Source organism: Crocodylus siamensis, chromosome 2, assembly GCF_052110815.1.
Source record: "Crocodylus siamensis isolate JL-2025a chromosome 2, ASM5211081v1, whole genome shotgun sequence".
NCBI classification, from domain to species: Eukaryota; Metazoa; Chordata; order Crocodylia; family Crocodylidae; genus Crocodylus; species Crocodylus siamensis.
In genome coordinates, this window is record NC_143396.1 from 66,264,312 (window position 1) to 66,288,840 (window position 24,529).

At 44.4% G+C, this 24,529-nt stretch overlaps 2 protein-coding genes and 1 long non-coding RNA gene across 6 annotated transcripts in view; 1 reads left to right on the plus strand and 2 right to left on the minus strand.

The window, feature by feature from the left end:
- LOC149870348 (cytochrome P450 4V2-like) overlaps window positions 1-11,175 on the minus strand; it is a 30,910-nt gene extending 19,735 nt beyond the window's left edge. For all 3 annotated transcript variants that reach the window (XM_090036054.1, XM_090036056.1, XM_090036057.1), the window contains exons 1-6: window positions 10,727-11,175; window positions 6,385-6,497; window positions 5,350-5,435; window positions 3,711-3,901; window positions 3,203-3,272; window positions 110-236 (exon numbers count right to left, since the gene is read on the minus strand). In XM_090036054.1, coding sequence (XP_089892180.1) covers window positions 110-236; window positions 3,203-3,272; window positions 3,711-3,901; window positions 5,350-5,435; window positions 6,385-6,497; window positions 10,727-11,153 — 1,014 coding nt within the window. In that variant the 5' untranslated portion in view covers window positions 11,154-11,175. The remainder of the gene's footprint in view (window positions 1-109; window positions 237-3,202; window positions 3,273-3,710; window positions 3,902-5,349; window positions 5,436-6,384; window positions 6,498-10,726) is intronic.
- On the plus strand, window positions 11,047-22,786 carry LOC149870349 (uncharacterized). The gene is made up of 3 exons (XR_016440715.1): window positions 11,047-11,180; window positions 21,416-21,557; window positions 22,654-22,786. It is a non-coding gene; the product is annotated as an uncharacterized LOC149870349 (long non-coding RNA).
- The window catches only part of LOC149870350 (cytochrome P450 4V2-like), a 34,125-nt gene continuing 31,532 nt past the window's right edge, over window positions 21,937-24,529 (minus strand). For both annotated transcript variants that reach the window (XM_090036058.1, XM_090036059.1), the window contains exon 11: window positions 21,937-22,852. In XM_090036058.1, the coding sequence (XP_089892184.1) occupies window positions 22,680-22,852 (173 nt within the window). In that variant the 3' untranslated portion in view covers window positions 21,937-22,679. The remainder of the gene's footprint in view (window positions 22,853-24,529) is intronic.

Genomic DNA, 24,529 nt, shown 5'->3' on the forward strand with positions numbered 1-24,529 from the left:
GGTATTTCCTCAGGCCGAGCCCCCAGTCACTATATTCACAAACTAGTATCTCAGACTATGGCACTTTGTTTTCTAAATAAAGAAAATAGGAAAAAGAACAATAGATTACCTTGTCCGTAAAACTGTGAAGTATCTTAAGACTTCTATTATGTTCCTGTCCTTCTTGGAACATAGAGTACAACAGATCAGGCCAAAGCCAAAAAAATTTCTGTCTATGATGAATTATATCACTCATCCTAGGTAACACAAATAAAATGTTATATGCATTTGTCAAAACACACTAACAATTCCTCCCCAAAATCCTAACAGTATCTAACTGTTCTGGTACTGGATGGGAAGAACTACTTGATAGCGGAAACAACAAACATTTTGATTTGCTTTTAGGGATTCAAGCAATTCAAGCAATTTTAATTTAATCATAACATTCAAAAGCCATTGCATTTTTGTTGCTTGTTGTTACATACATGCCAATATCAAGTGAAATCTGTTCCTATATAAAAAAATTAATATTGATCACAGATGCTTATTAGCATAAAACAGAGATCTAGGGCCAATATTTTGGGGGTTATTTTGATGTAAACCTGGACTAACTCTATTGATGGTTCTAATTTGGATTTCTAATTTCATAAAAAACAGGGAGTGGAGTTTGTTTTTTAATGATTGAGCAGTTTCCATGATGTTTACCATGATTTCAACATTACTACAATTTGGACGTGTAAGCAGACTGGGGACCTGTAAGCTTGTCCAACAGCTCTCTAAATTATACAGTTGATCCAAAAAAGGATATCACAAAAAAGCCCTGCCCCTCAATATTTTCTGGACCATAACAGCTACACAACACTCCAACCCCACTAAGTAATCTAATACATGAAGAAAAGAAACTTTGATAGGATTGTTTTCTACTGAGAGAGATTACTCTGAAACAGCTATATTAACTGATCCTGTCCATTGCCAGTCTAGTGCATCCTGTAACAGGTCCGGCACAGATTTACAGCGCTTTCAAATTCATCAAGCTCAGCCATATGATTCAGAATAGTTAAGCAGACCTTCAGACTCCAGGAAACGATATAGTTTTATATTGGCAAAATGCTTTCAAATATTTTGACTGTATAAGAGTAAATCACAAAATAAATTGTCATATAAATGATACAAAGTTTGTTGTATTCCAAAATAACCTCAACATTTCAGGGATGATTCTTCTTTATAGTAATGTCCTTTTACAAATAGTGAAGCAAAAAAGAGGGGACTTGAACTGAAACTAAATGGGAAGATGGGAAGAAGGAAGTCAATGTCATCTTCTTGGACTTCCAGAAGGCCTTCAACACAGTGTCCCACCCAATTCTGGTGGGCAAGCTGAGGGACTGTGGCATTGATGAATGCACGGTCACATGGGTGGCAAACTGGCTCCAGGGGCAAACCCAGAGGGTGTTGGTGGACGGGTCGATGTCGACCTGGGAGGGTGTAGGCAGCAGAGTCCCCCAGGGCTTGGTCCCTGGGTCGGTGCTGTTCAACATCTTCATTAGCGACCTGGACGAGGGTGTGGAGGGCACCCTGTTCAAGTTCAGTGATGACACCAAGCTGTTGGGTAAAGTGACTACACTGGCAGGCAGGGACCGCATCCAGGCAGACCTGGATAGGTTGGAGAAGTGGGCGGATCTGAACGGGATGTGGTTCAACAAGGACAAGTGCAGGGTGCTGCACCTGGGGAGAGGGAACCAGCATTATGGTTATAGGTTAGGGGCTGACCCTCTCAGCAGCACAGAGACAGAGAGGGATCTTGGAGTCAATCTTGACTCCAGGATGAATATGAGTCGCCAATGCAACGAAGCAACAGGCAGAGCCAACTGCACCCTGTCATACATCAACAGGGGCATTGCTAACAGGTCCAGAGAGGTCTTGCTCCCCCTTTATGCAGCGCTGGTCAGGCCGCAGCTGGAGTACTGTGTCCAATTCTGGGCCCCACACTTCAAGAATGACGTGGAGAACCTGGAGAGGGTCCAGAGGAGGGCCACTCATAGCTGAGGGCCTTCATGGCCAGCCCTATGAGGAGAGGCTGAGGAAACTGAATCTCTTCAGTCTCCACAAGAGGAGACTGAGGGGGATCTTGTGGCTGCCTACAACTTTATCAGGGGCCACCAGCAGGGACTCGGGGAAAGTCTGTTCACCACGGCCCCCCTGGGAGTCACCAGGAACAATGGCCACAAGCTGAGGGAGGACAGGTTGAGGTTAGATATTAGGAAGAACTACTTCACTGTAAGGGTGGCCAGAGCCTGGAATAGGCTTCCCAGAGAGGTAGTGCTCTCACCTTCCCTGGAGATATTGAAGAGGAGACTGGATAGGGACCTGGCTGGGGTCTTATGACCCCTGCCACCCCCAGTGCTCCTTCCTGTCCATGGCAGGGGGTCGGACTAGATGATCTGTCTAGGTCCCTTCCAACTCATTGATTCTATGATAAATTGCAGTTATACCCACTTCAAGGCCCCTTTATACTGTTAAGGTAGAGTAAAAGGGCCTTGACAAAATAAGAGTCAGACCCTTCAACCCTACCTGGCACCAGATTTCATGCTGATGTGCATGCAACACTCAATTCCAATTAAATCAATGAGTCAGCTTCATTTTTGTGCAGCATCTTACATAAGCCTTGTACGCTAGTACAATGCAAATGCAAAATATTGCCTTTCTAATCTAACTGAGCTTCACACCCATGCATTGTGCTGGCATAAATAACCAAACAAGGTGCTGGACACTGGTGACTTAAGGTAATTGTGGTCTGTGCATACAGAGCTCCAGCTTTTCTCTGCCCATGTGAATTCTACATTCAGATGATATAGCAACTATTTCAATCTCCATTAAGTGTGAAGGGCCAGAAATGCAGCTGCACCATGTGAAGACATTTAAAAAGTGCTCATTGTGGGACTATCCCAGAAAAATCCTCTGGGTGGGTACAGGTGTAATATTTCCTCTCTTGCTCCAACATTCTACCTCCATACACACTTGTGCACTTTGCAAACCTTGTACAATTCCCACTGTTCTCCACAAACGGGCAACGCAGACCTTAAAGTATTGTTGTCCTAGCATAGTACCAGATGTCCAGCAGAAATGGTTTGTACTTTTGTAAAATCCCAGGTGTTACTGCTGATATTAGCACGCTCAACCATAATGTAACAAATCTATTAAGCAGATTTGAAAGATGTACACTTACTTGTAAACAGCACGAACGTATTCTGAATCTTTATCACTCTGTGCACCAATGTTCCTGCCCATTGCAGTTTCTAGAAGGAGCAATTCACCAAAAGTGAGATAACTATGTGGAGAGTCACAAACAAACAGACACCACACATTCATTGATGGTTTTCAAGCACTGCAATTATTTACACCCTCCACATACAATTCTTTTCTAGTTGGTATATTCTCTTTCAAAACTAGTTGTAATACTATTTTTCCTTTAAATCTCCCTCATTTTAGACTCCATCTCTCTCTTCGATCCTACCAAAACAAAATTCTCAAAACATATTTGATTGGTGAGACAAATATATAAATAATTAAACTAGAATGTAGATGATGTGGAAGTAGTCTTACAAGATATTCAGTGCTGTTCTGTGTCATTTTCTCAATAAATTAAACTGTAGCATTGTAACACCTGTACTTGGAAGCTTCCTTATCATTTACTGCACTTTCCTAGCAATTGTTGAATCATACCCAGGTCTTACCACATATTATGTCCAAGGCACAAAGAGTGATGTCCAGAAAACAATCAAATGGTTCTTGGTCAACATGTTTTTCAAATGTATTTGCCAAAACATTGGCTTGTTCATTCATGACTTCTAGAAAATCAGTCAAGATTGTGAAGTGGAAGGTGGGAGTTATCATTTTTCTCCTCGTCCGCCACTTATCTCCAGTACTTAAAAATAAAGAGAGTGGAAAATTAACTATGAAAAACATATTTAAGAAAGGAAAAATAATGTTCTTTGTGCCAGCAAGTGCATTTAACAGTAGTTACAATTGAAAGAGAAATTCCCAATACTAAACTTTAAATTACAAATAGCACATGTAGTTACGGTTAGTCCATCTGCAGCAAGCATAGCACCAGCCATAGACACCAATTTATGGGGGGCACCAGCAGCATTCTGGGAGCTCTCCACGCAATCCCCCACCCTCAGTACTCAACAGCATAACCAGAATGCCAAAATTACTAGTTATACCTCTAGTTATGACACTTCCATTTCATATCACTCTTGTCTGTTTTATGCTGTAGATTCTTAAGGACTCTGTTCATCCAGCATGCACAATGTCAAACCACAATGCTACCGCAAGTCTGACTCATTTTTTTAGAGCACCATCTTGCTTTAGTGCTCAATCAATACTACTATAAAATCAGCATGACAAGGGCCTTTCCTTCCTGCAGTGTTGAAAATTGTGTCTAAGTAATAAATATATACATAGGTCATCACTTTCATAGTAGGTTTGATACCATACTGTGTATTCTGATCCTTAACATTTGAAAATGTCTATCAATGATACATACAATCAAGACCTGAGCAGTCAGAGCTTGGCACTACCTCCATTTCGTAAGCAGCAGAGTGCTCTTCATATGCACTCCTGCCATGACTGTGAGCCCCATGATTAAGAATAAATTAGGTGTATGGTCCAGCAAGTAGGACTGTGGTCTAAAGTCAGGAGAAAAGAGTTCTAATCCCAGCTCTATCAAGGATGATAGGACCTTAGAGCAGTAATTTCCTTTTGTACCTGGCTTCCCCAATGTGAAAAACAGGAATAATATTACTTATCCTTCTTTTTAAGTTTCCTTGACAGCTACGCTTGAAAAATTATATGTGTAAAAGATAAATATATTCATGGATTAAAGATGCACATTCTTGGGAAATGATTAGTGTATCTCGATTAAGATTCTGTTTAAAAAGTGTTCTAAGGTAACCTGATTTAGTCTTTGCTTACAGCTGAAATCCTGCTCAAGTTCATGGACTATTAAGAGGCAATTATACCTGCAAATACCAAGTGAGTTTTTAGGTAAAAATACAGAATAAGCATTATACCAATGTAAAATATGAAATAGTAGAGAATAGACTATATAAGCCTCTAAACTTGCGTAACTTTGCTCATATTGGACATAAAACTACCCTGAAAGAAACAGGATAAAATACTATTGATGGAACAAATATCTAATCCCTGAGTAACCATTTGCTCAATCATAATATACTCTGATTTATCCTATTAATCTGTTTATTTGAAGATAAAGCATAGTACATTATATCTTAAGGCAGCCAATATGCATTATAAATTTGAAACTATGCATAACTAAGGGAATAGGAGTGTATTTACATAGTACTATACCTTGTTAGAAGTCCTGTGCCAAGCCATGGATGCAGAAATTTGTATGGATAGGATTTTTCTATATTCTTTGAATTGCTCAGAATAACCTAACAATAGGAAAATCAATGAAAAAATTCTCTTTAGAAGATGAGATATGGCTACCCCTATCATGCAGACTGTCAGCGTTTCCTTTTTTTCTGATTTTTAGGAACAAAAAGAAATATTCCAGCAATGTTAATATTGCCATTTTTGGGCATATAATATATTTATAGTTCATAGTGAATTGCTTTTTAATTCTTCCCCCCCCCCCTTCATCTCATTACATAACATAAAAATACTCAAAACCAGGAAGAAAAGGTTTTGGAAAATCTGGAATTTTTTGGTTGATTTCCAAACATTGATACTTCTTTCAGAACTAGGGGAGAAGAAAAAATTCAGAATGTGAACTAGAACAAATCCAAACATTTGAAATAGTTCACAAAACAGAATGTCTATCTGTTTCATCACTATCAGTCCCCATTTGAGTAAACACCCCTCTGGTTCCCAGTGACAGCTGGAGTGCTTGGTCTTCACAAGATCTATGCTTCTAAGAACTCCATCAAATCCATCTATCCTAGGAAGCTTGTATAATGGCTTTTTCTACTTCAAGGGGAAAAGAGAGCAGTAAGTTAACATAGGGAAATCCAAGTGCTTCCCTCACCAGAAATAATATCCATAATCATTAGCAGTAGGTATTGTATACTCAGAAGTTAAGATAAAGAAGAGAAAGTTGCACAGTTAAAACGGAATTTGAAAAAACTTATCTGAGTTATATCTGAAGTATTACTATCATTTTATCATAATTACTTTCTTTCCAGTGTGCCTTCAGGTAACACTGGTTCTCATGAGGTTGCCTATGAACCTTGAGATACCAATCTAAATATCAATTGTATCTTTAGATAACAATCTAAATGCAGGGGGTTGGTGCAAAATTTACACAAAAAGAATTTCTGACTTTTGTCATGCTAGTATAACTAGTACAAACAGATCAATGAAGTATGAGACAGGCACACTCACCTCCACAGTATCAGGGTGATAGCAAACAACAAAAGGTAGTGGTCCCACCCAAAGTTTTAACAGCGGTTGATTCCTGTAGTCTTCAGTATATTGCATTACTTGTTTAAAGAATTCTGGAAAAGAGAAATCTGCCTAAATAGGCTAAAACTGAAAGTTCTGTAATGAACTGACTGTAAGTTCACTATAGCTTTAGTTTTGGTGTTTTGGTTTTACTTCACCAAAGCACAATCGTTTTGCACTTTTTTTTTTCCATTACAGTAGCACTCAAAGGGCATATCTACACATGCTGATTTAAGGTGCTTTAGCCATTTTTAAAGTGCATTAAGGGTGTGGGTCTACATATTTGTGTCCTTAATGCATCTTAAAATTACTATTTTAGGCTAATTGCACATAAATGTGATGCCCACATAAAGCAGACATCAATTTTAGGCACGAATAGTTAAGGTGCCTAATGTTATATTGACTGAGTAGGCCAGAGCTGAGCCCATGGCACCCCACACTGCCATGGCGCCCTGCCAAGAAGTGGTGGGTGCTGTTCTCCAAGGCACTGATGCTAGAGCTGGAGCAGTGGTTCTGGCAGCAGCGGTACCTGTCAGTGTGTCAACTGATGACTGCACGCAGGAGGCACAAACCACCCCCACAAAAAAGCAGAACAACCCCAACCCCAGCATGTGTGTGGGCAGGCCAGGGATGAGTGGTAGTTTCATATGCTTCATACATTGTGCAGCAAGCAGAAGAACCATGCCACACCAGCAGAAGCAGAAACAGGGGCAGGGGCAGGCATCAGTCGGGACACCAACAGGTACTGCTGCTGCCAGAGTACTACTCCACAGACAGGTACTGCTCTGCTCCAAGGCACAAACTCTGGAGCTACAGCACCTGCTGCTGCTTCTTGGTAATGCCCAGCAGGCTCCAGCCTGCTCTCAACCAGTGCTGGGGGGCAAGAACACAGGGAGAGGCTTAGGGCCAGGGCCGGGGGGAATGAGGTTGGCCTATCACATCTGTGGGGGCTAGTGGCTCCCACCCCCTTAGCTGGCGCCGGGCTGCACCACCCCACTACCCTGCCACAGGCTTCAGGGGGCTCTCCAGGGTGCTTCCCAGGGCAGGCTCCAAATGCATTTGCCTAGTGAGCCTTGTTAAGGCACCTTAAGGTATGCACGTGTAGATGCACACCTAAATCACCTTAAAGCACATTTGGCTAAGGTGCATTAAGTTTAGGTATGTGTAAATTAAGCATGCCCGAAGTATCAACTCTGCAGTGCAGTATGAAGGTTAGAGGTACTTTAAGTGCTACTGTACTTGGGTACCAGAATCAGTCTAGCTGTATAATATAGCGCTCCCCAGACTTTATTCACCCTGCTAAAAATTAGATCTCTATCACAAAACCTTGTGTAAACAATCAACCACTGGGGAATTTGGTAGTACTGACCAGACTTTCATATTGGAAGGTTCTGCATACTCAAAACAAAATACTTATGGAGGAGGTACTGCTTTGTGGTTTTCCAGATTGGAAACCTGGATGCATTATTCCATGCTATGAATTTTATGAACGGGTTCCTCTGAAACATTCTCATTTACTGGAACAGTAGCTTTCTGGAGCAAGGATGCCTAATCCTGCCCTAGACTATAAAGTTGCAGGGTTACAAGCCCTGATGTACTGGCATAGCACTTTCACACAAGATTAGCAATATATATCAGGAAGATCAAGGAAAGTGCAGGTCTCAGACTAAATGGAGATGGCAACCTAGTAACAGATAATACGGAAAATTCTGAAGTACTCAATGCCTTTTTCACCTCAGTCTTCACAAGCAAGGTCAGCTCCCAGACTACTGCACCTAGCAGCAGTTTGGGGAAAAGGTGAACAGCCAACAGTCGTGAAGAACAGGTTAGGGACTATTTAGAAAAGCTGGACACTTACAAGTTCATGTGGCTGGATGCAACGCATCCAATGGTGCTGAGGGAGCTGGCCAATGTGATTGTAGCACCACTAGCCATCATCTTTGAAGACCCATGGCAACTGAGAGAGGTCCCAGATGACTGGAAAAGGATAAATATAGTGGCCATCTTTAAGAAAGGGAAGAAGGAGGATCCAGAGAACTACAGACCAGTTAGCTTCACCTTGGTCCCTGGAAAATCATAGAGCAGGTCCTCAAGGAATTCATTTCTAAGCACTTGGATGAGAAGAAGGTGTCTTGGGGCAGAAGCAGTTCCTGGCTCTGTATTGATTTTTTCCTATCAGTCTGCAGTTTTGCAGGTGTTAATCTTTGCTCACTAACTCATTACCCTGGCTAGCTATAGTGTAACACAGTAGCTAGCTAGCACAAACACCCATGTCATGAGTTTTGCCTGTCAGCAGCTAGGGGTGCAGGGCTCCAGAACACCCCTGCACCCATCTCCTTGACAGCTGGCAGGCTTTGTGACTGCAGCAAGTGCTAGCAGGCCTGCAGCTTTCACCCTGCTGCATCTTAACTCACAGAGTGTCACCCATGTCAAAAGTTTTTTGTCCACAGCTTGAGATACAGTTTTCCCCAAATGCCTCCATCTATCTCCTTGAATCTTGGCAGGCTTTGTGGCTTCCACAAGGGCTAGCATGCCTGCAGTTTTCACCCCACTGTGGTTTAACACATACACGTGACACGTTTTGCTTTCAAAATATTGGGGTGCAGTTTCCCCAAACCCCATGCACCTATCTCCTTGAAACTTGGCAGACTCCATGCCCTCAGAAGGGGATACCATCCTGCAAGTTTCATCCAAATCAGGCCAGAAATGACAAAGTTATAGGCTATTTTGTCCTTCCCCATTATAGCTGATGGGGAAAATGTTGAAACAGAGAAACATTTTCAACTGGTCTCATTTTGTTTTGAGGCTGTTTTGACTACATCTGTCCGCTTTCAATTTCGCTATTTTGACCTTGAAATGGGTCAAAACAGCATCAAAACAAAACTGGTGGCAAAATTTCACACAACCCTAGTTTTTAGGTCACTAGAGTAAGAATTTCCTGCTCCCATCCCTCCTCGCCGCCTCCGGCTCTCACTGCCACCATCCCCATTGACTCTGGCTGCCCTGGAGGCAGGGAAAAATCTAGAGCCACTCTTGCAGCCAGGCTCAGCTGAGGACACTGCATCTACTAGAAGTCATAAAAGTATTGCCTCTCAAGAACAGAGCACTAATTGAAAGACACTCACAGCAACGTCAACACCTTACCTGGCTCTGGGAGATCTTTGTAAGTGCCTCAAGGTCAAAAAGGCCCTTTCAGTTCACTGATTTCTCTTGAGGATATAATAAAAGGACATGGCACTTTCACAGCACCACAAGTGGCACTGCACTGCTTGGAATTCAGGACAACAAACACTTCCAGAGTTTGTTCTCACTTGGCAATTACCCACAAGAGCTAGCTAAGCAAGCCTGACAGCTTAGCTGACTCCTGTGTCAGACTCCCTTGACAGCAGAAATCATGGGGTTGGTTTGGAAATCTGGATCTGTCCACAGTTAAGAGCTCACTGACACACAGCATGGGACTGCTCCAAAGAGAACTGCCTGACAGACCCCAGCAACATCAGGGACTCTCGGCTCTTTTTATATGTGGAGATTGTTGGTTGGCAAGACAGGTCCTTGTTCCCATAAGAACTGCCATTTACTGGGCCAGACCACAGGCCCATCTTGCCCAGTCTCCTCTGTCATGCCGGGGTAGAGCAGATGCCAAGAGGGAGAGGGAACCAGGTACAACTACGGGGTTTTTCAGTTCCCCTCCCACTTGCAGCCTCCAGCATTTAAGGAGGCTCTGATTCAGAGGCCGTGCCCCTCACTCCCGTGCTCAATAGCTATTGATACCCCTTTCCTCCAGGGACTTGGCCAACCCCTTCTTGAGTCCAGCTCAACTGTCAGCTTCTGCAACAGCCGGTGGCACCGAGTCCCAGGCTGGAATGAGATGCCGTGTGGAAAAGAATCTCTTTCCATTAGTCTGAAACACCCCCTCGACTCCATTCATGTGGGGACTCCTGGAGCTGGTCTTGCAGGGCACTGTCAATAGTAAATCCCAGTTACCTTTCCCTTACCATCTTATTATGCCCCCCACCCTCCAGCGCCTTTTCGAAACCAACTCTTTAGCCTCTCCCGCTTGCTTTGCAGCCCTGATCCTCCCTAGCTGGCGGCAGCAGCATCCAGGGGGTTTCAAGTGGCCCAGCCACCGGCTTGGGAAAGAAGACTCGGGCTACAAGAGCAGGAGGCGCCTCCGGCTGCCGCCTTCGCTGCCAGAGAGAGGGGCCGGCGCTAGAGTGAACCGAGGTCGTCCCGCCGGGCACCCCGCAACGAGCAGCGCCCGAGGGCCGGGCCGGGCTCCTACCTTCCCCCTTGGGCTCGAAGAACAGCGCGTTGCCCAGCAGCGGGTAGCAGGGGCTGAGCCCCGGCACCGGCCGCAGCTGCCGCCACCTGCCCAGGGCCGCGGCCAGCAGGCGCAGGGCGGGGGCTGCCCCCAGCGCCACGAGCAGGGCGCCCCCCGCCGCCGCCGCCCAGTACAGCAGCCGCGCACCCCCCTCCTCCGCCGCCGCCGCCGCCGCCGCCAGCCCGGAGCTCATGGCCGCCGCCATCTGACCCCCGCCCGCCCGCCCGCTTTTGTGCGCCGGGATGTGCCGGGGCGCGGGCAGGGAGGAGCGCGCGCTGCTGGCAGCAGACACAGCCCGGCCGCGCGCGCGCCGAAGGGGTGTCACGCGGCCCTCAGGGCGGGATGGGGAGGTTCCTGCTCGCTGTGTTGCCCAAGGAGGAGTTGGCATGTTCCCCCAGGCGTCCTCACTCATCGTGTAAGTTTTTGGTGCGACAGGGAACTGTAATAATAGCATTGGCTGAATTGTTTTCCTCCTGCTGCTGGATACAGCTGAGGTGTAGAATCTGACTCTTGTATTTCATATTTCATTGGTGTCACTAGTCACCAGAGGATTTGCCTTGCTACGCAGTGTTCAGTGGGGTAGAGAGAGCAGAGCGGGAAGGGTCCTGATAAGGCCATCTAGTCACCCCCCCTCCCAGTCACAGCACCGTAGAAAGTGAGGGGTGAAGGAGCCCAGTGCCCTGCCCAAAGCAGGACTATCCCCAACTAGATCCTTCCAGCCAGAGGTTTGTTGAGCGGGGCCTTCAAAACCTCCAAGGATGGAGAGTCCACCACCTCTCTGGGTAACCTTTTCCAGTAGGTTATAAAGTCATAAAGTTATTGCAGCTGGAGAATAGAGCATGGCAGTGGCAATGTGTAGGGGGTACACATGTACCCCCCTGAAAGTGCTGCAACCCCCTATCAGGCTATACTCCCACATGGGCAATGGGCACCAGTCCCCACCAGTGAGTGCTGGCCAGGCAGCAGAGCCCCCCAGTTGGTGTGATTGGCCGTGGGGGGACTCCCCCCCACACACGCAGTTGGCAGGACTGGCTGCAAGGGACACCCCCCCAGTCACTGACTGGTTGCCGTGGGGGGGGCATGTGCCCCCCCTGACTAAGGTGGCACCAATCACCCATGGAGCATTGTGCTTCCAGTGCTTCACCACCCTCCTAGTGAGAAAGTTTTTCCTGCTCTCCAACCTAAACTTCCCTTGGTACAACTTGAGACCATTGCTCCTTGTTCTGTCATCTGCTACTACAGAGCTGGTGCGTTGGGACAGGCTTCTATTCCTGCTATATGGGCAGGGGTATGAGAGATTCAGGGAAACTGGGGGATTTCAACACCTTAATGGAACAGGAACTGAGTAGTGTGAATCAAAGATAATCCTGCCCTAAAGTGGTACAATTCTGATATGCATGAGTGCTTGAAAACTAATTTAAGGTGTTCATGTGCAGACAATCCAGACGTTAAAAGCTCCAGGAGCTGCCCAAAATTACGGTGTAACAAGGCCCTATGATTCTATCCTAGGGGTGGGTAATTATTTTAGCTGGAGAGCCACTTAATCAATTGTGGTATCTTCTCAAGGGCCACTTGAGTTTTGGTGTCCTCTGGTGGGCCACATCTCTCTCTCTCTCTCTCTCTTCCTCCCAGGATCTGTAGTGTGTCCTGATCCTCTCTCCCTTCCTGGAACTATAGCATACCCTGATCGTCTCCCTGTCTCTCTCTCCCTCTCTCCTGCCCTGCCCTGCCTGGAGCTGTAGCACCCCCCTGATCCCCATCCCCGACTCAGAACCAGCTGGCCCCATCTGCAGCTTATGCTACCACCCACCTAGCACAGCAGAAACAGCTGTGGGCAGCCACTAGTGTAACCTGTGGATGTGCCCAGCAGGTGGGGATTGGGGCATCTTCTTGGGTCTGCAACTGATGCTGCCGTGTCAGCACTGAGCAGTTGCAATCCCACTCACCCAGCCACCTGCCGTGGTGGAAATAATCCTGCACACCCAGCTGGCACCACATGGTGGCTGGAGCTGCTGGTCGCCCATGGGTCAGATCTCATGAGTTGGCAACTGTCAATTCACAGGCTGGATACAATCAGTTAGCAGGCTGAATCCGTTCTGCTGGCCATATTTTGCCCTCCCCTGCTCTATTTCAACTATGTAGTCAGTCCAATAAAAAAAAATGACCCTAAGAAATCCTTGCTCCTCTCTTTTATTTTTTTTATTTTTTTGATAACTGTATATCATTTCCTGCTCATGGGTGGATCTAGAAATTTGAAGAGGGTGTGCACATGGTGAGCTGCATCATTACATATGACACAACACACATTTTTCTTCAGTTAAAAATAGACTAGAATCTTGACTAACAGTCTCGGGGCTTTGGGGTGTACTGAAGCAAAAGCAAATATAACTTCATTTGAATGAGTTAAAAACAGTCTGCAGGGCGGTAAAATAGGAGCTTCATTTCCAGGAGCAGCTAACAGGCAACACAATTGTACAACAAAGGATAGCTTGAGGGGTGGAATATCAGAACCATTGATAAAAAGAGAGGGTCATTAACACCTGTGGAATGAAAGAGTTTAGATGGGGTAGTTTATAAATAGCCATGAAATCAATTGACTCTCACTGCATTGCCTGACTAGAAAACTGTACAATGGGGCCAGAGTGTCTAGTTAAGGAAATTATTAGGGAAATAATCCCAGATTAGAGGAAGAAACACAGATGTCAAACAAAACCAGAAAAAGCAAAAATGAACACAAAAACAAAGCAAACATTGTGGAAAAAAGGTCAGTGTACCTGCTTATGTAACCCAAGGCCTATCAAATTGTCACCATCCCTTTGGAAACACAGATTATGATCATCTTGCAGATTTACACAAATTGCAAACTGTATTAACTCAGCAAAATTCACATTTCAGTACAGATGCTTTTTCTAAGATGTTTTTTCTCTTAAACTAATCCAGCCCTTGGTTTTTGGGGGCGTTTTTTGGGTTTGGGGTTATTGTTTTTTGGAGGGGGTTTACCTTTTATCTGTTTTTTGTTGAGATTTTTTTGGTTTTGGTTTTTGCGGATTTTTTGCTCATGGGTTTGTGTCTACCAGTTTTAGGATGGTAATTTTCTCTTTCTCTCCCTAGGCCTGGGACTACTATTTTACACACTTTAGCCACTTACACCTTTTGGCCCAAGTCAGACTAGTTGACGCAGATTTTCCCTGAAGGAGACTTCAGATGTGCAATCTGCTTTGATTACTTTTGGGGATTTGCAATAATTATCCCTCATTCCCTTTAAATCCAGGAAGAAACTATTTTACCTACCTAGTCACAATTACAGTCATTAGCACAAACACAGGCACGTACATAAAATTTTAAAAAATAATATAATCCCCTTTGAATGTTGAGAGCATTTGCCATAATAACATATGGATTCAAAACTTTAAAGGGGTCAGTTTCCCAAAGCCTATAGCATCTGACAAAATAGGTTGTTGCTTATGAAATGTCTCTGAACCAGACAGTCTCTAGGTCCCACCCTGTCTTACCTTCTGCCAAAGCTTAAAGAAGGCAGGGCAAGGTAGCACTTTAGAGAATAACTGGTTCAGAAAGGTATAAGCTTTTGTAGGTGACAGCCCTTCACCTTGCCCTGTCCTGACTTTATACGTGCACATCTAACTACTTCCCAAAAGGCCTGAAAGCGTTCTTTGCCTTTCTGACTGGGAGCATATTGTTTGATTTACTCAGCAATGATCTTGCCTTAAGCAGGGGGCTGAACTAGATGGACCCCATGTGGTCCCTTCCAGCCCTACTTCCCTATGATCTGGTGATTCATAGATGGTAGAGTCAGAAAGGACCACAAAGGATCATTGTGTCCGACCCTCTGCCCCAGCAGGAAAGAGGACCAAGGTCAGATGACCCCAGCCAGGTGACTATCAAGCCTCCTCTTGAAGACCTCCAAGTCAGGTGATAGCACCACCTCTTGTGGAAGCCCATTCCAGATTCTGGTCATCCTTACTGTAAAAAAATTCTTCCTAATGTCTAAGCTGAATCTACTCTCGACTAGTTTGCACCCATTATTCCTAGTTATTCCCAGGAGTGTTCTGCTAAATAGCGCATCTCCAATTCCCTGTTGTCCTCCCTTGATAAACTTACAGGCGCCTACAAGGTCTCCCCCCAGACATCTCTTGTGAAGGCTGAAGAGATCCAGATCCCTCAACCTCCCCTCTTAGGGTCTTTCACGGAGGCCACTAATCATGTGAGTGGCCCTTCTCTGAACCCTCTCCAGATTTTCTGTGTCCCTCTTGAAATGCGGCACCCAAAACTGGACACAATACTCCAACTGCGGCCTCACCAATGCCACACAGAGGAGCAACATCACCTCCCATGATTTGTTGGTCATGCATCTGCTAATGCATGACAAGGTGCAGTTGGCCTTGTTGAGGGCATCGTTAAACTGCCGGCTCATGTTCATCTTGGAGTCAACCATGACTCCAAGATCCCTCTCAGCTGCTGATCATGCTTCTATTAACATTTTGCAGTGGAAATTGTTCAAGAACAACTTACTGGAAAAGAAACAATTTTATAAACACAGTAAAAATTACCTTAGGCAAAAAAAAATCTGTTTAAACTGACAGGTGGAACAATGATGAACCATTAAAAAATCTGTATCTAATGAATGGAAAGAAAAAAAATCCATATTTGCATATATATGATACTGTTAAAATGTATGTGACTAATAAAGAGAGCTAATGGAATCAACAAATCAATATCAACAGCCAATAAAGTGAAAGGTAAATCAGAAGACATTTTTAAATTTGATTAGGAACAAAAAATTCTGAGTCATATGCATGTCCATTATTAGATTCAAATGTAAAATTGCAAATATTAATATAAAAAGGCAGAAATCATTAATAGACATAGAAAGAAAACCTGGAGGATGAGTCCATTTTGTATCACAATGTGATGCAAAAAGGAAATTTACCCACTGTAATAAAAAAAGGGTGTAAAGTGACTTTGCTTAAAGTAAACAATTTCAAATCAACAAAACAGAAAATAGTGCCAAAAATGTAATCTAACTAGCTGCGCAGCTCTCTATACCACTTGCACTTACTTCTACCAAATTTTGAAAACTGGAGATATTAGCAAAATTTCAAGAATCACCACAGGAAACCCAATATTTTTGAAAGATTGGAAGGAACTGTAGACTGCTTCTGTAGACGAGTCTGATGTGGACCCCCAAGGAAGGGAGGTCAGATTTCTCAGAAAGTGCCAGGAAAGGGACAAGTTAAGAAACCTGGATCCTGTGACTTAAGGGGTTCCCTTTGTGGTCACATTACCATTTCCCCTTCTCTTTTTTTCTGGAGACAGGGAGGTGGTACACCAAGAGGTATCTGGAGAGAAAAGAAGTGAGTACCAAGGCCATCATAGAAGTTGGCAGCCGAGACTCTTGCTAAGCTTCTAAATTCAGAATCCATTCCTGCTTTATGCCCAAATTGCTCGTGCTTCCCCCATAACTTACATTCTGTGTTTAGTTTTGCTTGCAGCATCAAGGGAGTGGGTTCAACCACACCCTTCACAGTAGAAGTGGTGGTGAAATGGTGGCAACACTGAAAGAATGCCAAAGAAAGAATAATGTAATAAGTCTTGTACTTATGATAAAATTCTGTCCTCTTCACTTACCTTATCGTAGAGAAAAGGAGGATTGGCTTGGGTATTTAAATGGAAGGGTTATTCCCAATAGGTGGGAGTTTCATCTCCATTCAAACCCATCCCACTCATATGGTGCTATTCATCGCATCCTTAGATCATTGAAGCCAGTGAAATATGCTTGTAGATGCTTGCACTTGGGTCCTCCTTCTAGTCTACTATTCCCTTTTGCAGCCACAGCAGGGGTAATCTAAAGCAGAATGGGCTTGATGAGGATGGCAAACCCCATCACCTTTCATATTAGCCTCCATTTCTAGGTCATCCCAGCCAGCACCAGCACAACTCAACTCTTCTGTGATACTGCAGCTATAAATCTCAAAGAAATCCCTTTCCACTTCACAAACACAGAAAATACTGTTTAATTGGAGGAGAAAAAGTGAGCGGGGAACTACTGGATTGTGTGGGGGTCTTAGTGCTGGTGTTCAAGAAAAGTTACAAGGGTGACTCCGCAAATATCTCAAGCTTGGTGGCTTCTTCAACTATACCATGAGTCAGCTGCTCAATGGTCCACATCCAGCTCTCCATTCAGCTACTGTTCCTTAGATTTCTCATTGGTTTGGTTAAACAACACTATTCAGTCAATTGTTGGGTCATGGGACAGCAACAGCTTGGCAGAAGCACCCCTTTGAAGTCTGCTTAGTGGAGGCATGTGATGGGCACAGCTCTGAACGTGGAGTTTCAGTCCTTGATGCAATAATTGCTACTTCTTTACTCACTCCTGGCATTGTTTATAAGCCCAGTGGATGACGACTGCCATCGGACTCCTCTGTACTATCTCCTGTCAGATGTTGCAATAACTGTAACATCTCAAATTACATTCTCGCTCTTTAATTATATACATATAGATATATCTCATTGTTTTCCTTAGGCCAGTTGGCCACCCTCTCACTTGACATACTAGATGTCTCAAGGGATTTAACATCAAAAGAATGAAGACACAAGTTGCTTACACAGAAAATATGGGGTTGATTGGCACAAAGGTATTAAACAAGTCAAGACCTGTTTCTGGTCAAAAGTGAAGTAGGTAAGAGCCAGATCTCTATCTAGGAGTACTAGGATTGCTGTTGGAGGACTTATGTAATAATAAGGCTATTCCAGCTAAAGTGTGGGTGGTAAGAGTTCCTGGGCACAAACTGGATCATAGGTGCCTGCAGAATCCTCTCTCCATGTGAGGCGACAGGAAACAAAGGAAGTAGTGGAATGGAGGCTCATTGAGCCTGACTCAAGTATACTCTTAGGGCACATCCACACATGCAAGAACGTGCCCTTGCAGCAGCTCAAATAGAAGAAGTGCAAATTTGAGCCGGGGCTTTTTGCTTCAGTGCACATGCTTGGACATGCACTTTGCTGTGGCACAAATTGTGCCACTAGGGGCACAATAACCCTGCCTGGCTCTTCCCAGATCTTCAGCCAGGGGGAGCTAGAGCCCAGGGCCAGCACCTGTGCTGTCCCCAGCAGTATAAAAAGTTACCCTGCCCTGGCCTCAGGAGTATAAAAAGCTGCCCTGGCAAGTAGCCCAGGGCTACTTGCTCTCAGGAACTTCTGGGGACCAGCCAGTTAGTACCTGGGGACACTACCCCTTGTGCCAGCTGGACTGCTGAAACAGCCCTGAGAGCTCCCAGCACCCTCTACACACTTCAGCAGTCTGGAAATGGGGGCTGCTGCCTGGCTGTGTCCTGCTGTGCACCTGCCAGACTTGGATGGGGACTGCAGAGCCAGTAGAGGCATCTGCCCCTCTGGGCCAGCTGCCAGTGGACTGTGGCTATATGGTTGGCCTTTGTGTGGCACTACTGCTGTTTGTGCCCCCTGCCCAGCCACCTGGGCAGCTATTGCCCAGAAGATGTTCTGGGTGTGGTGGCCTGCTTTGAACTGTCAAAGCATGTCCTCCTGGCCCCATTTGTCCAGGAGGTCAGCCACAGCCAGATGGGTCCAAGGTGCCAGCTCTGAGCAGGCAGGGTCCTGCCACTGGCCTCCCTAGCAGGAATTCTGGTGTTCCCTATTAGAAAACTGAAAAATCCCTGATAAAAAAAATCCCAAAGTCACTCTGTAAAATACCCCCAAATCCATGTTCTTCCACAAGTAAAACAAAAGACCACTATAAAGAGAGAGAGAGAGTGATCAGCTGGACAATGTTTTATTGGGCTTGGGGGAGAGGCAGTCCGGGCAGGGCTCGGGGGCCTCGGGGGGGGGGGGGGCTTGGGGAGTGGGTGGGGCCATCAGGGGTCCCCCCCACAATCCCCCCCTCCTCCAGCCCCCCTGATCCCTTACTCAACAGCACCAGGGCGAGGGGCAACCATAGAGACACTCTGGCAGTCAGAGCATCTCTATGGAGGTCCCAGCCTCCAGTTGCCTCAGGGCAGTCCAGGACCATGCCCTGCCCCACTTTTTTATACTTCACTTTTTTTAGACCCCTAGATCTGGGGTCTCCCCACGCTGCAAACTTGGAACATTTTTTGGGAACATTTTTTTGTTCCCACACATGCCTGTTGCCCTACCTCAAAGGGGTTTGAGGTGGGGCAAGAGGCACGTGCACTCTCATCTGGAAGAGAAACAAATCCATAGATGTGATGCTTTAATTGCAGGCAAGCCAAACTAAACCATGTCTGAGGAATTTTAGTTTAATGTGCCAGAAAGACTTTAAAGCATCTGGAAAACCCACTCATACAAACAGTCACACAGTTGCAGTGCAATAAAGGGAAAAATGTGGTGTGTACAAAAGCCCCCAGTAACTTTCTGAGCACAATTCAAGGTGCTGGTTTTGATCTATAAGGTCCTACATGGTCTGGGCCCTATGTACCCAAGGGACTGTCTTCTCCCTTATGCCCCATTGTGACGTCTAAGGCCAGCTGAGATTAGCCTCTTTCAAGTACCATCAATACACCAACTCCACTAAGTGAAAATTCACCACAGTTGCTCCTAAGTTCTGGAATTCCCTCTCTCTTGTGGCCCACCCAAACCTGGACATCTTTTGGAAGTGCTATAAAACTTATTTGGGCATGCAATCACCCAGTGAAACTAGGATGAAATGTCATTTTGTGGGGAGGGGTTCTCTGTTTTATCTTGATGTTCTAATCTGCTTTTAAGCTGTTTTGATCCTTTTGTCACTCTCCTCTTTTCAAGTCATTCTGTTTTCTTAATGCAAGCTGCCTCAGTGTTTGTGGGGAAGGATAGCATATAAAGCAAATTAATAAAGTAGTGATTCTCAACCAGGGCACCACAAATACGTTAGGTGTCCATGCATGATTCACAAGATTTCAAATAGGAATCCATCATGTTAACAACATTCTGACCTGTTGTAGTCTGAGTTCTTTGCAATAGAAGAATTGATTGCTTTTTGATAGACAAAAAGCAAGTGAACAATAAGAGGTGACATTTTCTGAGGGATGCCATAAGCCTATAAAGGTTGAAAACCATTGAAATAAATAAGATGGAAACAATAGTAAATCTGCCATGGTTCACGACTGTTGTGCCTGTCATAAAGCCAAATATTTTTTTTCAAATATAGGCTGACAAATGTATGATAATGCACTGCAGAAACATCCATCTCAGATTCCAGACATAACCTTGTCGTTTGCCACTTCTACTGTAATGGCCTTATCAGAGCAGAACCCATGCAAGAATTAGTTGTTTGACTGTGAGAATTATTACTCCACATAGCCAATGCTGGCCTAAAACTAGAGAAACTGTGTTTTGGAGGTAACCAGTATTGACTTCCTGGGATTCCGAGTTGACATAAATGGAATTCATGCAACCCATGCAAAAGTAGAAGCAATTCTGAGAAGAAATTCAGTCTCCAATACCCTGTCTCAAAACTCAACACAATGGCAAGCAGGCCTTTTGCTGTGCCATTCCTTTTGATGTGCCCAAGCCCATCAAGTACAGCTATAAGCTCCCCTTGATGAGGGGGGAATGGGAGTGAAGGTCAAAAGCTCAAATGAGTGAACCAAGGGAAGGGCACCAAGCAGAGTATGCCAGACAGTGCCCACTGGCCCTTGGATAAGTTCAAGGAGCCAGTGAACACTGCCCAGTGAAACTCTGCCCAGAGATGCGAATGGACAAAGGGCAGGAAAGTGGCTGCACAGTCCTCAGGGGTCTCCCCAACTAGAGCCTCCTTTGGTATATTGCTAGGGCCAGGACTTGGTGGGATCATGGATGGGGAGTGCATAAATGAAAAGGTGAGGGGAGTAGTACAGCCAGAACCACCTCAGCGGACTTCAGTACACCTACCCCACCTGCCAGCAGGGGCTGAAAAACCCCCAGACCGAACTCTTTCCACTCCCTTTCCCCACTCCCATTTTGAAAACAGCAACAGGTCAAGAGGCAGTTTTGAAATGTCTTCATTTGAAACTTCATGCAATGAGGGTTGATTTTCACCCAATTGGCCATTCTGAAGTAGTGTGTAGCCATGCATCTGTGTTTGGCCATAGCTATAAACTGCTTTTTGTGGGCACATCAGGCAAAAATTGCCACTTCTGCCTGCACCCTAAGGGTGGTTGCTCCTGTTGCTCCCTGTCTGATCTCATTGGGACAAAGAGACCCTGAAGTACACAGAGACCTCCCTTTAAAAAAGGGAGTGGAACAGAGATGTAATTGGGAAGTTTTACAGCCTGGGCAGGGGTGGCAGCTGGACTAGAAGCAACTGCAATTTTGGGCTTCATAACAATAAGTAACTAGGTAATGATGAGAAGTATATAGACTTTTATACCAACACTGGAATTCTAAAAACTGAGAAGTCTGTCGCTCAGGAATGATACTGAAAGACAGGATTTAAAACTGGAAATATTAGTCACCTATGTTGATTCTTCCCTAGCATATCCTGTTCATACATGTGAACAATCCTATTGTTATTATAGTCCCTGTTAAATTTGCCAGGAGCAGAAGTAAGGCTTCCAATTAGGACCATGTGTGGGGTGCACACATTGCATTCTGGTGCATCTTTAATTACAAGATTACAAAATAGTCTTTTTTTTTCCACAGGAACTTTCTATCTCAGAGCAGTTTCTGACCCTGGTTGCTACATTTTCACAATTACTGGCTTGTGGACTGAAGTTGGTTATCAGCACAAGTAAGGTGCAGAATCCTCACACATTGCCCAGGAGGATGTGCTCTGCTTTGAGAGGTAATGTCTGTCTTGCCTCTTCTCCTAAGGAAAAAAGTTTTTCAGATGGTGGGAGTTTTAGGACCAAAATGCCAATAGTGGAAACGAACCAAAATACAAAAATACAAACAATTGAATTAGTTGGTCTAATTTAGTTGATCTAATAAAAGATATCACATTTACTCAAGGAACCTTGTCTGCCTATGTCCTTAGACCAATACGGCTACAGCCAACACCCCCAAAAACTGGATTATTAACTCATTAGGTATTAATTCAAACTCATTAACATATGGACAAGTTCTACACGGCAAATTTGGTGAGAACTGTGTGATGAGTACAGCATAGTACGTAAATCACAAAAAATGAATCAAAATAGATTCAAAACATGTTTCAGAAAACATTCATTTTGGAAAATATATTTTTCTTTGATATACATCATGGAAGTCATCCATTAATTCTCTTATTTGCACTTCTGTAACTCTTCTGAAGCTAATATATATGATTCATATATGTGAGACAAATTTGGCACTTAGCATAAATGGCTGAACAAATTAAACAAACTTAAACAAACTATCAGCAAATCTGCTCAGCAAAATCTCAAAGCTCTTTTGACATCATGCATCTAGGATGATTCACCCCAGGTGAGGTTCTGGAACATATATTACAAGCAAATTCAAGTCAGTATCTTCTCCAATGGCCCTGTCAGGACAACAATTCTAGTCAGGATATACAATTATGATTTCCTTCATTTAAGATACAGTACATTTGGCAGATGAACCTATATGTGGGTGAGTAATGGCATCTTGTCATTTAGAAACTATGGTTAGAAGACAACCTCAGTACTATTACCTTTGGGTAGGTTATGTATGAGTTCTTATTTTTTAGGGTGAGAATAATTAGTCATTTTCTATCAATATGTCCATTTCACAGGGCACCAGGAATAGTACTTCAATGAAAGAAAACCCAGGGTGTCAAATAAGGCTATGAAATAATTGGATGTCTGAAAGTGGTTTGATTTTCAGAATGGGGATGGAACAGTGACCTTTTGATGGTGGTTCTGAATGTAGTGGAAGGAAAGAACTAGGAGGTTGGTTCTAAAATATTTTATATTATACAGGGATCTAAATTCTTGAAACTTTCTTCTCATCCCATGTGAGTTCTTCTTCTCTTCACCTGGATCCAGATGCCATTATTTGGCCGAAGAATCAGATCTCCTGCCAGGACAAGCTCTTCACGCTTTTGATTTGTTTCCAACCAAAAGTGGCGTAGGAGGATGGCTAGAACAGCTTTCTCTTCCATCAGTGCAAAGCGCTGGCCTAAAGGGTAAATTGGAAAAAAAAAATAGTTGGAGTGCAAAACAACCCCCACAAATGTCCAAAGCTCTCTCAGGGAATACAGTTTGGGGAATGACTATTTATCAGCTATCCAATTAAAAACTATTGTAGATCAAAATCAGGGTTTTTGAGATACTATTGGGAGTAGCTTTTCCAAGGACCCTATGGCTTCAAAGCAAAAAGAGATTAAAGGGGACCCTGTAGGCTGAAGGGAACACCATGACATAAAATGTGGCCTGTTGTGTCTCTGATTGGCCTAAGCAAAGAATGGTCGAAGCAAGATGCAAAAGAGTAGGACAGGAGATGGGCTCAGCACCCAGAGCTTTGCTATTTTGTGCACACCCACAGATGCATGGATGTGCACAAACAGTAGAAGAATAGATAGTACATTGTTATGCACCTTTAATACTATGCAGTAAGTTTGCTGGAAGACAACAAATGGGGCAGATAATAAAGGACTTCACAGAAAAATGGGGGAAAGACAACAGGCAGAAATAAACTAAGCAAATGGCAACACACCCCATACAACTGGCCAAAGATTTAACCTAAAGAAGGAGAGGATGGAGAAAGTAGTGCTGAAATTCCATCATCCCTCAATCCCTTCACATTACACCAATTAGGCAGTGGCCTGGGAAGTCTACAAAGCATAAATAGGGAACTCTATAGACCGGTAGGGTCTGTTGTGTAGAGGCTGTTAATATTTGCTTAGTTTTCAAACTGTGGTCTACAGACCTCTGAGGGTTCACAGAGTATGTCTAAGGGGCCCATGAAAGATGACTATGATCAATCAAAACTACGTGAATACCCACACTTACAATTCAAAAGGGTCCGCACCTCCATTCAAAATTTCCAAAGGGGTCCACGCCTCCATTAAAAAATGTTTAGGGGTCCACAAATGAAAAATGGTTGAAAGCCACTGCTATAGACTTTGATAATAAATTTCCCTAGCTGTAAGAAATTAGATCCCTCCTTCAACAGATGAAAATGGGATCAAAATAAAAAACAAATCTTTGATGGGTTTTAATATTTCAGTATCACTTAATAGTTTTCACTCCAGTGATCTTCTACAGCAACAGCAGAAATTCAATGCATGTTGCTGAGAGCACTGCCAGCAGTCAGGCCTTTGTCACTGAGGTGCACTGAGGTAACTCAGTATCTGTCCAGTTTCAGCCTTGAACTCCTCAGACAGGGGTGGGCAAAATGGTGGATCTGGCTGGCAGCTGGACTCTATTTCCCAGCAGCCCATGCCCACATGGCTGGGTCCGCTCTCCATGGAGACCCCAGCTGCACCTGTGCTGTGATAGCACAAGGCTCAGGTTACCATGGAGACCATCTCCAGCCCTGCTGGCTGTCCCGACCAAATTTTAAGTGTATGCTGGTAACACAAGAGTTAAGTTTGATCGTGCGCAGACAAGCAGACGAGGCCTGTGGAAAGTTCCACAGCATGCCCAGCATGTGCCCCCGGTGTGACCTCAGGGCTTGTCAATCAAATCTGACCTAGTTTCTAACAACGCGCATGCTCAGATCTGCCAACTATCTGGCTTGTCAGTGTGTAGCGGGTACTAGGGTGCCTGCTACTGACATTAGGAAAAAGGGCTGCTGAAGTTCCCTGAGACAGCACAGGTATTGGTTGCCGGAGCAACCAGGCTGGTCACATGA